The sequence below is a fragment of the Esox lucius genome, chromosome 23 (assembly GCF_011004845.1).
Source record: "Esox lucius isolate fEsoLuc1 chromosome 23, fEsoLuc1.pri, whole genome shotgun sequence".
NCBI lineage: Eukaryota > Metazoa > Chordata > Actinopteri > Esociformes > Esocidae > Esox > Esox lucius.
In genome coordinates this window covers 9,760,825-9,776,812 of record NC_047591.1, presented here as the reverse complement: position 1 = coordinate 9,776,812, position 15,988 = coordinate 9,760,825, and the positions used below count along the sequence as shown (strand labels likewise).

At 38.5% G+C, this 15,988-nt stretch overlaps 1 protein-coding gene across 2 annotated transcripts; it reads right to left on the bottom strand.

The window, feature by feature from the left end:
* Positions 1-4,754: 4,754 nt before the first annotated feature.
* On the bottom strand, positions 4,755-15,463 carry socs2 (suppressor of cytokine signaling 2). Of its 2 annotated transcripts, XM_010900131.5 has the most exons (4): positions 15,230-15,463; positions 10,678-13,622; positions 9,791-10,053; positions 4,755-6,700 (listed from the first exon to the last, which is right to left on the bottom strand). In XM_010900131.5, exons 2-4 carry the CDS (start codon positions 10,710-10,712, stop codon positions 6,219-6,221), a joined length of 780 nt encoding a protein of 259 aa, XP_010898433.2. In that variant the 5' UTR covers positions 10,713-13,622; positions 15,230-15,463; the 3' UTR covers positions 4,755-6,218. The 2 variants fall into 2 exon arrangements, with proteins under 2 accessions (XP_010898433.2, XP_034146045.1); XM_034290154.1 differs by lacking the exons at positions 10,678-13,622; positions 15,230-15,463 and having other exon boundaries at positions 9,791-10,671.
* Between the last annotated feature and the right edge of the window lie 525 nt (positions 15,464-15,988).

Sequence of the window (15,988 nt, the reverse complement as noted above, 5' to 3'; positions counted from 1 at the left end):
TATATATTTGAGTATCATCTACAATTACCAAGGTAGTGGGGAAAGGAGGGAGACTGTTCATGGTATGGGGGAGAAGGGTCTATATACCATGCTCCATGTTTCTGTTGTTTAGTGTATACGAAGGGTGAGGGGGGTGTGGATGTCATCTTTTAACTGTCATTTTCTGCTTACGATTGTGTAAAAGTTAAGAATTATATTGTAAATAGAGAGAAGTTTTATTATAGAACAGAGCCCATTTGCATGTTATTTGGGGAGCATAGTTTCATTACGCTAACTGGAATTTTCTGTTTATGTTAGGTTAAGCTTATAGCCTATATGGACTATTGTAGTATATGATCTTTGCTGAGCATCTTTGTCAGTGTATGCTGAGATCACTTTTCATTTTCAATTTGACAATTCATTATTTAGTCACCCATCAGGTAATTAAAAAAAAATGTTGTCCACATCTAGCCTATTATTAAATGTGTGCAATAGTTTTTCTATCAGCATAGCTTAGGAGTTGTTGATGAATAGTCCGAATATACAGTAAGCCAATCCTGTTATTTCGTTTTCTACAGTCTATGCTTCTGAATCAACCAATATTTCTTTCTAAATGATTACAATTTACATTTTGATATCCTAGCCTTTCATAGAAACATAATTGTCTTTGTAATTGGATATTTTTTTCAAATGATGGAATATTTCCACATTTGAAATATCAACAGTGACTGTCATGGTGAATCTACTCTCACCTAAAAGATTATTAGGAACACCTGTTAAATTTCTCATTAATGCAATTATCTAATCAACCAATCACATGGCAGTTGCTTCAATGCATTTAGGGGTGTGGTCCTGGTCAAGACAATCTCCTAAACTCCAAACTGAATGTCAGAATGGGAAAGAAAGGTGATTTAAGAAATTTTGAGCGTGGCATGGTTGTTGGTGCTAGACGGGCCTGTCTGAGTATTTTACAATCTGCTCAGTTACTGGGATTTTCACGCACAACAATTTCTAGTGTTTACAAAGAATGGTGTGAAAAGGGAAAAACATCCAGTATGCGGCAGTCCTGTGGGCGAAAATGCCTTGTTGATGCTAGTGGTCAGAGGAGAATGGGCCGACTGATTCAAGCTGATAGAAGAGCAACTTTGACTGAAATAACCACTTGTTACAACCGAGGTATGCAGCAAAGCATTTGAGAAGCCACAACACGCACAACCTTGAGGCGGATGGGCTACAACAGCAGAAGACCCCACCGGGTACCACTCATCTCCACTACAAATAGGAAAAAGAGGCTACAATTTGCACAAGTTCACCAAAATTGGACAGTTGATGACTGGAAGAATATTGCCTGGTCTGATGAGTCTCGATTTCTGTTGAGACATTCAGATGGTAGAGTCAGAATTTGACGTAAACAGAATGAGAACATGGATCCATCATGCCTTGTTACCACTGTGCAGGCTGGTGGTGGTGGTGTAATGGTGTGGGGGATGTTTTCTTGGTACACTTTAGGCCCCTTAGTGCCAATTGGGCATCGTTTAAATGCCGCGGCCTACCTGAGCATTGTTTCTGACCATGTCCATCCTTTTATGACCACCATGTACCCATCCTCTGATGGCTACTTCCAGCAGGATAATGCACCATGTCACAAAGCTCGAATCATTTCAAATTGGTTTCTTGAACATGACAATGAGTTCACTGTACTGAAATGGCCCCCACAGTCACCAGATCTCAACCCAATAGAGCATCTCTGGGATGTGGTGGAACGGGAGCTTTGTGCCCTGGATGTGCATCCCACAAATCTCCATCAACTGCAAGATGCTATCCTATCAATATGGGCCAACATTTCTAAAGAATGCTTTCAGCACCTTGCTGAATCAATGCCACATAGAATTAAGGCAGTTCTGAAGGCGAAAGGGGGTCAAACACAGTATTAGTATGGTGTTCCTAATAATCCTTTAGGTGAGTGTAGTTCATTATGGAATACCGGATAGTGTTATGTTTTCAAATGTTCGTTTAGCCCATTATACCAAATCTTCGTAAGCGCACACTGAGGATGCATTAGTTCAAAAACTGCATTCTCCTAATGTATCGATATGCCCCTAATGTTTACAGAGTAGATCTCAGTATAAAAACATTACTCAGTATCAAAAATCATTGTACCTGGCAACTTCAGTTTTTACTGAGGTGTATACTAAATATAAATTTTCTTTAAAAAAAATATTCTGCCACTATATTCATATTGTTAGCATATTTTGGTTTCTTCATGGTTGTTTTTTTTTGGTTATGATTATGTGAAAATGTTAAGAATTATATTGTAAATATATATATATATATTGACCAATAGTATGATTGAAAATGTGCAAACCCTGCTCAACCAGGGCACTAAGCGTTTCAAAACCAACTCAGCCAAAAGATTTGTGTTGAAGAGTTCTGGTGAGGGGAACCGTAGTCTTGTGTATATATCCCTGCTGGGATGATTTGCTTAATCTCATATGGCGGGTGAGGACGGATGAACTGTCTCCCATGTGAGGCCAAGTTAATGAGCTAAATCTTTGTTGTTGACAGGCAGGCCTGTATGTCATGTTAATCTGACCTGCCATCTTCAGTGATAGTTGCATCTGAACCTCATGTCCCATCCATATGGCGAAGTGCAGTGTCAATGCAGTATTTTAAAATCTCATTGTCCCAGTTTGAAACCTATACAGTTGTTGAGCCTTGGCAGCATCATTCTGAGAATATCTCTGCTGCTTATGGATGTTTCTAATGCTATAATAATAGTAGTACACTCCAGAATTGGTAGCAAACTTTCAAATGTGTCTGCACCCGTATTTGCATGTGATAAATTGGGACATAAGTTTGAGTGCTGATCTTATCATTTAAAAGGCTTTTATCCGGCTTTGTATTTGCATCGTAGACTAGCATATAAATGATGAAAACAAAGGTCCTGCTCTACAGTATATTTGCCTTTCAAATATCTCAGTAGTAATAATGGATATCAGAAAATTATGAACCAAGTGACTGATAACAGAAAGCCACTGAAAGAAAATAATAGGATTAGAATAAAAAAATGCTTCATCTAATGGCCCATTAAGAGATTTACAGCTAAAGACACTCAGCCATTAGCTCTAGATGTTAACCTTCTATGAAATTAGGAATGATAGGTTGCTACTGCTTAGTAGGGCAAAGCCTGACCTTAACTTGTGGCCTGTATGAAAATTGGCAGCCATGCCTTGAGGCTTCCTCCATATGTCCCTCCCCTACTACTTGTAAACTTACTTAACTTTGAGTCCTGTTGCATTCAATCAGCTGTCCTCTTCAGCCATTACAACGTTTTATTGATGTGTGCCATTCAGTTCTCTCAGATTATAACATTGTGTGCAGTGAACTTAACGTTTAATATAGAAGTTACTTCCTCTGGTATGTCATAGAACAAAGCAGGCTTTATGTCTGTAAGTGGAGATTTTTATGGGTTAAGGTAATTTGCAGGTCACATGAGGTAAAATAAAACAAAGAGACAAAGGGCAGTAATGCACACAGGATCCACAGTAAATTGATCAGTTGTCCACAACGCAACATCTATGATCGTATTCCAAAGCTGTCTCTTTAATAGAAATACTTGGCCTTTTCTTGGACCCAGTGGATTTCTCGGAAATTCTCTCCCTGTTGAGTTGTGTTATAGGGACAGACCAGGAATCAGCCCTGGCATTTCTAACAGGCCCAACCATTTTTCCCTTGTCAAAGACCTCTATTACTAGCCAGATAATGATCGAAATAACTAGTTAACCAGGCAGGCTAGGCATAAATGGAGAAGCCCATATGGTATTTTTCCAAAACGCCACATGACCAGGCAACACCTGAGTGTTGTTAAATGGCTGTTTTTTAGGCCTGCTTAATACAAACCTTTCTCCTTGAATACTGAAATTAATGATTTTGAGGACTGGGGAAGGGCTGAAACTGAACATACAGCAGCCAACAGAATATAAAACCAACCTGTCACTCATGTGACCACCACAGATTGAACAGTCCCCATAAAAATGTAAGCATGCAATGCAAAGCGGTGGATGTCAGGCCCAGGGCCTAACCATTCTTTCCACTTCTCATGTAGGATACTAACGCTAAGTCTGATTTCATCAATCCAGTGCTAACTAGGACTACTACAGGCTGCAGTTGCTTTGCCCCACACACAGTGTGTCCTCACAGCAGGTAAGCCAATGTACTGTGAGCAACAGTGGATCTTAGCTGAAGGTTAAGTATGCTGCATACTGTAATATACTACATACTGTAAAGCTGTGCAATGATATTTATAATAATTATACATATACTGATGCCCATCTTTCTATTCAAATGAAATTGCAATATTGAAAAGTTTTGCATATTTCTACCAACCACGGAATATTATTAAAAAAACTCAACATTAAAGAATATGAATTTACTGAAATATATTGTGCACACCAGACAACCAAAACAAACTGCTGCTCTATCTTTTAAATTTGTTTCTACAGGCCTCAAATCTAAACGTAACACTCTTCTTAAAAAGCTGCAGGCCTGCAGCCAATTAACCCACAGAGAGCAACACTGCGCAGTGCTGCTGAGAATTTGGTATTCTCAGTAGCAGGAATCAATTATTTTAGTGACCAGCGGGGGGTTCAATTCTGTTTAGTTTAAATAGAAAATATTGGCTGGTGTCTCATCCCTGTGCTGCCTCAACATCCACCCAACCTCTTGACCTAGAGCCTACTACTAAATGTAAACAGAAAATGAACTTCACACAGATCATTTTTAATTTCATTCTTTTGTATTTTTATTCTCTGGTTACATCACAGAGTAGACGTACTGTTGACAATTGTTTTTAAGCACCATCATGACATTTTCATAATCAAGTATTATGAACAAATTCAGGAATATTCTGTGAGACACTGTTCAGTGAACCTTGGTTGTACAGTATGTACTTTATATTGATAATGAGTTGAAACAACACATAAGAGCATGATGACATCCATGCGCCACATTAATTACCAGCTCCCAAACAGCAGAATAGAGGCAACCAACATCCTTTAACCATTATAATAAAACGTGCCTTCAGGGTGTCTTTTAGTAACTTCGTTTCTGAATTTTTCTAGGAAACACAGCAGCACAAAAGTCAATAAATACTTAAAAAAATATTGATATAAAATATTCACACTGATCCAATGAAAACCCCTGGGTGAACCTAGAATATGCGCTAAGAGATGCAATTCCTTCTTTTATCACAGCCATAGAAGGTGGATGTTACATCCTACTACTACAGCTGTTATAATCAGTCTGTCTTACCAAGGTCTAGTTCTGCTGTGTGAGCAATGTGAATGGACTTGATCAAAAGAGTATGCTATTGAAGGCGAATGCAGCGATGAAGTATTGATGTTTCGCAGAACACTAATGTGTTGTGGGAGCAACATCCAGGATTGATTACATCCTGAAAATCAATGATTTTTTCATCCCTTAGTAGGAGACAGAGAGAGACAGAGGGAAACCAGCGCCAGATTTGAAGATGGTAATATTGCCTGCGCTTTTTCATCACCAAAAAATCTGAAACAAGAAAAAGTATTTGAAAAATGAAAAAAAGCCTTTGTTCCTTCTATGATTACAATACAAAAAAATAAAATAGTATAGAATATAAACAAACGCAAAAATACTTCAGGGAGAAAGGTGGACATTGTCAGATGCTCATGTCTCAGACATGAGAGGCGGAGACTGTAAAGCAACAACAAAGAGCTTGGAAACCAGATTGCTTTTTTTTTTTTAAAGGTGCGTGCCAACTGCCACCCCCCGGTCTCGTTCAGAAGGGTCTGAAACCATGTTCACTTGAACGGTTCTGCAGGTAGGGTAAAACACAATGGTTAAAAAAAAACACATCCATGTTTCAGAGATTATGAAAATGACATCACACCAGGTTCTGTAGCGGATATGCCCAGCCTGAAAGGAACCCTTCGCAAGTTGGCACCACAAGTAGTAGGCACCATTTGATGAAAAACTATAAATCTTAAACAACTGGATGGTGCAAGTAGTTTGGAAGTGATCCCTCATAGCCTACCTGAGGACATATTGCTCAACCCAATTTGTCATTCTAGGAGGGCCAGTCAAGCAGTGTCTAAGGTTTGGGGCTAAAGGGGTCTCTTCAGATTGGACAACAGTGCTCTATTCCGCTCAGAGACAAGTTCAGCTCGTCCTGTCCCATCCCACACCTGGGATTTGTAGTCCTACTACACATTGTAGCTGTAGTCCACCAGGTAGTCCTTTAGCCTGTTGGGTAACGGCAGACCCTGCACCTGCCTTGTGGCTTTGTTGATAGAAATCCTGCACAAGTGCTGTAGAGAGGGAGCGGCAGTGTACACAGGCTTAGTCAGGAGCAGCTGAACAGTCCCATTGGGTGGGCCCAGGGGCTGGGAGGCACCTAAGGACGATGCTCCTTTACTGGTCGTCCTGGACAGCTGCACGTAGTGTTCCACCAGATGCACTACACTGTCAAACTGCTTGAGCTTGGGCTTGACCAGCACCACCGAGTCCAGTTTAAACTTGCCCTCCTTGTACTCGATGCGAAGGTTGGTGGGACCGGCAGAGGTCATGGCGGAGATGGTGAACAGGTAGTCCCTCTGGGAGCTGTCTCGCACCAGAAAAGTGCCCTCAGAGGCATCCTGGAGAATCTCTTTGGCTTCGTTGGCAGTCAGGCTTCCCCAGTACCAGCCTGTTAGGAAGAGAAAGTCACATGTATTAACGCAAATAGGCAAGAGGAAATAGCACACCTCTGACAAAACAACACTGGGTTATTCAAATGTCAATACCCACGCACAATACACCCACTCCACTTGTCAGGACTTTATTGGGCTAATTAATTTCCTTTACAAATCTTAACACTTACCTTAAGCCGTAACCATAACCCTTAATGCCTGAACTTAACTCTAACCTAATTCTAACATTAACTCTAACCTTAAAATTAACCTTAAGTCAGATAATGCTTTGTGTTGCCAAATGTCCTCACACACAGTCAGGTTAGTCATAACAGAAAACAACCGGTACATAAACATGAATACATTTAAATCATAAACCTATTGGCCCTCTCTGTATTGTCCTCAATAATTTTTAAACAAATTCCACATGGTCTTGCAAGTAAGTAACAGATGTTAAGTTCTAAAATGTAGTAACTGAGTAATACATGAATAATCTGTGCAGTTCAATAGCAGTGTCTCCCTCCCTTCCTCACTTGTTCACCGTTCCCCTCTCCCCAAAAACATAAGGATTCTAGATCTAGATTTATAGAGGTTGAGGATGAGGTAATAAACAAGGAGTCCTCCGCATGAATGTATGAAATGCAACATGACGTAAGCAAAGAGAGAATCAGATATGGTAAATAGCATGAATATATCATGTCTATAAAGGGAATGCCAGCAAATATTTGAAATGTGTCTAGGTTCATAAATCCCATTAAATAATTGTTGGATGGACTTTCAAAGTGTACTGCTAGCAAACAGCAATACAATGAGGCTGAAGCTCGGGAACATACATCTAGATTTACCGAGAGCAAGAAAGACAGCCTTGATTAGACAAGTAATGATAAGACATGCCTCTGAAAATGCATAAAACATGGTTAATGTTTAAAGAGCCCAAAAGGAAAAATATATAAAGCCAAATAACTGAAAACCTCCTATCAATTACCATAGCATTTCACCAGCTCTTTGTGCTTCTGTACACATAGGAACCATTCACTAACCCCATGGTATTCTCATATTGGTATCTTCCAAGATAGGTATACTTTTAAAAAGAATTACCAACGTACATTTTATCATGTTGTATTTATTTCTAGAATGCTGGTCAAAGTCTGCGAAAACAATAGTCAATTACAAAAATGTCCTTATATAGACCAATACCAACATCAACAAATGTATGCACGTCTTGATTACTTCAAAATGTTTGGTGTTTATAATATGCATGAATAACTGCACATTTCAAGAGACAACCCATTACTGTTCAGGATAAATAAGGGTGAAATGTGTTCATTGATGCATTCTAAGTGCGCTTTGTTGTCATTTTCAACCATGCATAATGGGTACATTGCTGAAGACGAGCAATGGCCGCATGCATAATCAGCCAAGATATACACAGACCAGGGATGGGTAGTAAAGTGCTATAAGTAGTTTTGGGAGAAACTAGTATTACAATGCAAGTAATTTACTTAATTTTTTACTCTGTTACATCTCATCAAATCCCTTCATTTACCGTTTCCGGATTATTAAGATATACATAATACACTACAATATACACTATAATTGAATATGATGATAGCCGATTCAGTTGGCAATTCTGACTCTGCCAGCACAGCAGTTACCAGAAGGAGTTGCCAACACAGTCCTGCAACAACACTCTGGACTGCAGCATACTGGAGCAAATGATTGGTCTGGTTATATAAGGGATGAATTGGATCAGAGGCACGTTTTACAAATGCCCCTAATGATTCAATTGCCATAGACACCGCAAGAGAGACATGAAGGTTATTTCTCCACAGAGTTTATAAAGACATTAAATACAGTAGTGATTTCTTAGAAGTTACCATTGGTAGCTTCCATCAGATTTTTGTTCCACTAAATGGTGTTTTGACCAATCAGATTAGATCTCTACACACCTTTACAGCTGATTAGCTGGTTGGTTAAAAGATCTGAATTTGTCTGTGTAAACACAGCCATTGTTGTAATCAAATTACCTTGCAGTTACTCATGCGACACTGGCAAAATGATGCATTTTGAATGCATGTACTAAAGTGGAGGGGAGGATGTATGTCTTGTCTTCACAAGACTTTATCTATTAAATGTGGCATCAGTGGAACATTTCTCGTTTTTACATTTGGTCTAAAATATAGGCTGATGCATGTGCTTGTGAGAAAGAACACTAATGGTAATTCACATAAAAAAATGAATTCCACTTGTTTTCAGTGTATACATTACATATGATTAGGAGGTGTGATGTTAGTAAAAAAAAAAGCTTACATTTATTTAGGTAAAATACATATATCAAAAAGAATCAATGGCAAGCTTAAATAATGTGAATATAAAATATATTATAGTAGATTTCTCCCTTGGCTTGCAGTCACAGATTACCATAAGGTGTAGAAATTACTGTACAACATGTGTCTAATACTTATCTACTGTGTTGACCAGATGTTTTACTCTTTCTAGTTTTTTAAAGCAGATTCAAGCATAACAAATCGTCCTATTATTCCCTATTTCCGTAAAAGCTGAGAGATGGAGCTGGAAAATGTCATCTGAAAACAAAAGGCAGAACTATGATGCAAAAACTCTCCATCCAAGACAACAAAATGACAGTCTTAATGACAGTTACTATCCTGAAATTCCTATCCAAGTTACAGTAATTTTCCATACATAATGATTTCCTTATCTACTGATCTGATTAGATTTATTTTTCCTTTGAACCCGAATTCGTTTTATTTCTGTTTTGCGATGTGATATGTTTTCACTAGTGACAAATCACTGTAAAGTCATGTTTTTGCTACATGTGTTTCTGCTTCTTAATAAATACTTTTATACACGACAGTTATAACGTTCAATCTTTAATTCGGAAAAGCTTTCTGTACATATCGCCTACTTGTAGAAGTACTAATAAAGCTGTACAACGACCCGAAAGAAAACAAATATCTAATTTAGTAATAACATCAAAACATATGTGCAGAGGTGATCTTGAATTATGAAATGACGACATGCACACACCTGTATTCCAAGCTATTTAGTGGATGATCTAAAACTATTAAAAGAAGGCACGCACTCACCTGTATTTTTAAGGTCTTTCATGGCCCGCGCGATTCGATTCTCATCGGAATCTACAACTACGGACTCCGTATCCGTTCTTCTTCCATTTTCTATGGTCTCCGTGGATTCGGATGAGTGGCAGGTCATTGGGGAAGCACCCAAAATTACCAAAAGACATCCGTCAGATCTAGCAATATTCCCCAAAACACAGGCAGTGGACCCACGGTCGCAAGACCAGTCTCGTCTACACTCGTCCTTGAAATTTATGAATGAAAGTGACGGCCTGTAAATCACACAGTATATACATGCAGTTAAGCTTCTGACTTCATAATAACACAGCTACATACATTTACATATCACACATCGCAAGCGTTTTAAAAAAAAGTGAGCCAGAAACAGAGTGAATACTTAACATTATCAATTCGTTCGATACATAATAATGAAATAAACCTTTTTTTTATGTGTTATAGGCTAAATTATTTAAATGTTACTATGCTATGTATATCCAAGAGGAAATAAACATATTTTGTTGAGGTTAAAGATCAAGGGAATTCCTTTCAGCGAAATTTACTCAACTCTACGGAAATGTCAATGTGGCAAATATAGCGTCACTGGCTAATAAGCCTTACCGCGAGCCCTATTATTTGCTTGCAGCACATCTATTCTAGGTAAACCGATTGTTTTGTGTAGGCTAAATAAACGTTCATTGTATTGTGGTTGTGTACATAAGCAACGATGTATTTAAACACCCACCAATATTAAAGCACGTGTCAGAGACTTTTGCATTATGTTTACAAAACCTTGACATTTTAGGTGAGCTTACGCTAGTTAACTTACTAATTAGGCCGAACACAAATGTTGGCATATCTACTTACAACAGATATCCTACGTAAAAATAAACGCTTACCTATTTGCAAGAGTATCCAGCACCAAACGGCTCATCCGATGTACATTCAAATGCGCACTTCTCCGACAAAAAAAAACGAACGTGCCAGTTGAAACAAAGCACAACAGCAATACACTTGCAGGGAAGGGCAATAGCTTATAACCATATCGCCCACACACAAACAAAAATACAGATCACCGGAGTTTTCCATGTCATATTTTTCTTCGGTCTGGGCAATTAATATTTTAACAATTTGGCAACATTAGTTTAAAAACAAACACGAGTAAACAAACTCCGGTATAATATTCTCTAGCCGGTAGTACAAAACAAACAACGACCACAGCTCATTGGTGACTATTTCAAGATATGAACACACACAAAAAAAAAGTCACACAACTACGCTTGTTCTGTTTTTGTTACACATATCACAATGACAGTCATTTCTGCGGCATTCGGTTTCCCTATTAAAAACACACAGCTATGGGCCTACACAAAAGACAGATTTCCAAGAACTTTCCAGGAAACGGATCACGTGGTATTAAGCGAAAACATTTTTAAGGTAGCGCCAACAGAACAAGCTGCAACTCATAGGTTCGCGTGCCTATAATTTGTGTTTGTGCGTGCATCTTGATGTGTTTATGTGCCTTTGCGTGCATGTTTATATGTATGTGCAAGAGACAGAAGCTTGTGTGTAAGAGAGGGGCCGTGTATGTACTGTATGTAGCCTACATTGAGTGCCATGTCAACTCAACCCAAATGATTGACTTATTTTTCAATTATATAATCGGAGATAGTTCACAGTCTCTCGTCAATGGTCACATCCACTGAGGTCGTTCATCTTCGAATTTACTTGTTTACTTGCCATGCCAGTGGAAATACCCGGTTGAATGTGGAGATCATAATTCCATTCTCCTTACTTCTCGACTGCCTCTCAAAACACATTGGATGGGAACGCTGAGGCCCCCCCTCTTCAAATACGTTTTGAGAAAGACACCTGAGGAGTATGCAATTAAGAACCTTTGTGTGTGTGTTTTATTTTTTGCTTGAGTGGAAGAGATGTCACTAAGGGTTTCCTTAAATTGCACTGTATGGGACATTTGGGCAAGATATAAAGTAGGCACAAACTATAAAACTATCTATGCAATTCTCAGAAAACGTTCTAGATGTTCCAAAGTGATTTCTGATACCTACCTTTAAAAAATAATTTGAATATCACATAAAAAGGATAGTTGAAAACAATCACAAAATATGTTCAATGTGATGAAGAAAGATGTTAAACTGGCCAATGTTTAATTTTTTTAAAGTAAAATATAATCTTTAATTACTAACAATCGTTTTCAAAAAAGAAAAAGAAAAAAATTGCTTAGTTAAAAAGCAGCTTTTCTGCACAGAACAAAAGGGATGCTTGCCATAAATATGAGTTCAGTGTGAGTGGACCAATATTAACTTTTAATAGTGCGATTTTCACCAGGCACTTTAAACTAAATTCCAAGAAAATCCTTTCAAAGAAATCTGCAATTTCATGGAAACCATCAACAGCCCAGTTCCCTGAGTGCTGCTGAATCCTAACTCGCCTGCTGAAATACTTTAACCCCACAAATTCCATTACATTTTATTTGAATTAACTTTGTACTTAGCCACCTTATCTAGATTTTAACATATCAAGCCTTTGTTTGGGAATCACCAACACAGGCCCAAAATTGATATTTAATAGTTGTTAAGCATGTATACCAGAAACATTATTGTGTTTTGGTTCTTTGCAGAAGGTTCTACCTAGAAACCATTATATTGGGTTCTCCAAAGACCCCATGCGTATGGTTCTACCTAGAACCCTGTGTGCTAGGTTATACTACTACCAATTTATCATTGGCATTTTAAAAATAGAATGCCATTTAAAGGTTAATACCTTAAATATTTGGTCTTTGGAAGGTTCTTTCTGGAACCTTATACCAGTCTTATTAGACTTACATGTTAAAGTCATACAAGTTGAGGGCCTAAACACAATGATAAAAAAAAACTATTGGTTTACAGAACAAATCAGGCCTACAGTCATTCTACTGGCTAGCAAGATTAAGTGTTATTTATGTTGGAATGCAACCAGTAAGGATATCACAATGACTGCCAAGGTTGGGAAGAATGTTCATTGATACTAACTAAATCATCAAAACTGGAACATACATTGCATAGATAAAACTGGTTGGATTAGTTTTGAAAATAATATCTATAAAAACACATTTATATTCATGAGTATGTAATAAAATAACCAATAAGTACATGCAAAACACAGATATTAAAACAAATATTCTAAAATTCACACTGCAATAGGGCATGCTGGTAAATATGATGCATATTCCCTTTAATGTCAAACTGCACTCTTAAAACAAAAGGTTCTTGGAGAGTCCTTTACTTAACTGTGGGGAACGGGAACCAGCATGTCAGCATGGAGGAACAAGCCTGGTAGCAGATGGCGCAACTGGCCAACCACGCATTGGATTTTGGCAGTTGGCTCCCCAGATCAGTTGGCATGGACTTTTCCCGAGACACAGGCTCGTTGATACGGCCAACCCACCCTCAATAGGTCACGGGCCATACTGCCCGGGTGGGCCCAGCACACTTGACTGCCAGTGGGGGCTCCTTGTTCCATGAGATCAACCATCTTGCGAAGGTTTATAGGGTCCCAGGGCTACCTGCTCCTCGAATGGATTTGTGCAGGTCAGAGGAGCTCATCATTTCAGAGCAGGTCCTAGTCCTCCCTTGAGGGACAGATGAAGGGGTGAAGCTGGACCTCCCACCTGCCTCTCAAATGTTTTGTCTCTTTGCCACTTTTTGCGGGCGTATGCTCTCTTAGTTCTGCCATTTTCTCACCCTGTCCCAGCGCCTCCTCTCCAGGGTCCTGAACCTTCGTAGCCAGTGCTGAACCTTTGGGGCCTCGCTCGGCAGGTGTGAGACACTGATGGACCAATGCGCTGCAATATTTTGGTGTATTTTATCAATACGCTAGACCAGGCATGGGCAATCCCCTCTTTGTGCAGCCCTCAGATGAATTTAGAAAACAGTAAAAGGATATATACACAAAGAAAATATAAAAATATATATCATGTTTAACCTTAAATTTGTTGGAAACAAAATATATGCTGGAAACAAACCATGAAATAGACTTGAAATCATTTTTTCATGTTTACATATAAAACAGTAATTTCAGGGTCTCAGCAAGCTGTTGTGATGTCTTTCTGAGAGTGTAGCTGAGAGTGATTATACCAATTACAGAAGTTTCTGTACAAGCCAAAATATCGTAGTGAAAACAGCCAAAAAACCTATAGCGTATAAGGGTTAATAATTACATACAGTACATGGATGTGTGTGTGTGTTCTAAGTTAATCTGCGGGCCCCTGATGACCAGTACATAAATTCTGTGACCCCCACCACCATCCAAGTTGCCCATCCCTGCCCTAGACCTTCCTAAACACAACCACATTTATTCCCCAATATAAAATATGAAATGTATTTATTAAACTGTTAGTATGTTTGATTTGGGTCCAGTGAGTGGTGCACACTGCTAAGACATTGCCTTGCAATGCAACAGCATCATTGCAGCCAGGAGTGCAAATCTTGGTTGTGGCAACCAATCATGCCCAGGGGTCCCATGAAAGGAGATGCAAATTGGTCCAGCACTGCCCAGGGTGGATGGGTTTGCTTTGTCTTGTTGTGCTTTAGAGACTACTTGTGGTGGCTCGAGCAACCGGAATATCAGTCGTGGTTTGCTGGAGAATATGCTGGTGAAAACTATTCCTAATTTGACTCTACCAAACCTGCTGTGGAAGGAATGGAGTCCAAAAAGACCTGGCATTTCAAAGTAATTACTAGTAAGGTTATTTATTTATTTATGTGTGGGCTGCTTGACATTCTCATAGCCACAGTTGTGGCTCACTGGCCAAAACAGTTTGAGAACAACTGATAATGAGGTATTAAAATAATTATTTTTAGAAGGGACAGGAAAATAAATAAAGCACCCCATCTATAAACGAAAATAAACATAAATCCTTGGTTCCAACTACTTGGATAGCACTTAAATGTAATAAAAATCTAATAACGTTTTGTGAATTACACCTATGCAATAACATGTAGCCACTCAGTGGAACACATTTACACATATAAGACATATACGGCTGAAGGCTGTTGGCATAACAACCATATTTGTCTTCCTGATATTTTTAGAGTTTTTGGTATTTCCATAAAAAATCTTTAGCGTTTACTTCAAGATGTTTTAAGTGTGTTAACTGTAACTGAATAGATGAAGCATGTAATTGAATTCCTTAATTGATTGAATGTTTTTGTGAATTCAGACAGAGACACCTAACCTAGACACACTGAATCGTTTAAAATCATGAAAGTATTTGAAATAGACTTCTAATTTCAATTGTGGAGAAACAAAGTTACTCAAATAAAAAACGTAGAAAAAGATACTGACGTTCTATTACAGCCATTTGATAAGAATCATTTTGCAGATGTTCTCATCCAGAGCAATTACAGTTAACAATATTGCTGAAGAACAACACACACACGGCTTACTCACCGGGAACTGCCGCCGCAGATGCTCTAACCACCAGGGTATCTGTCTCCCATTCTAAGAGTAAAATAATTTGAGAAAATAATTTGAGGCCTGAGTCTACGAAGAAGAATTCGAATTAATATTATCCGTTCTCTACAGAATAGTTCGCACGATTTCAGGACTGACTTCAAGAAATAAAACCAAAGTTGTCCGTCTTTCAGGGAAGAAGCTATCAGCGATTGCTGGTCAGATATAAAATCCAAGTGGTCCATCTTTCGGTGAGAAGGGTGAACTGCAGGTTGTTTTTTAATGGTTAGCCCCATAGATATAACAGTAATGAGACGTCATAGAGCCTCTATAAATCAGAATGGAGCAATTTGGCAGCCATCTTACCTGGGACATGTTCTGAAAGATCTACAATACAAACACATGGTAGGAGTGGCATTTTAAGTTCCTATAACGGTTACATTTCCTAAATATGATATAAATGACCACTGTCCTGCACCACATAATGCATACAATGACTGTACGTTTCAGAATATTTACAAACAAATCCATTTGAAATATTTGTTTATAGATTATTAATTTAAGAGTACAAAATGTCTACGGTAAAAGTCTAATAATGTAAGAGGATACAGAATAGTACTTTAAACACAGTCCAAAGATAACAATTAACTGTTACAATATAAAGTGTTTGTGGACAAAAGCTACCCAACATCGCCATCTGCTGATTATATCCAGTAATTACGTTTTTCGACGGAAACGCGTTTTATCACATACTTT

Coding starts and splice junctions, on each gene's coding strand:
- socs2 (XM_010900131.5), bottom strand. CDS start 10,712: ATGAGCCGTTTGGTGCTGGATACTCTTGCAAATAG. Junction 10,054..10,677: donor CTGGATACTCTTGCAAATAG/GTAAGCGTTTAT, acceptor TGTGATTTACAG/GCCGTCACTTTCATTCATAA. Junction 6,701..9,790: donor GAAAGACCTTAAAAATACAG/GTGAGTGCGTGC, acceptor TCTTCCTAACAG/GCTGGTACTGGGGAAGCCTG.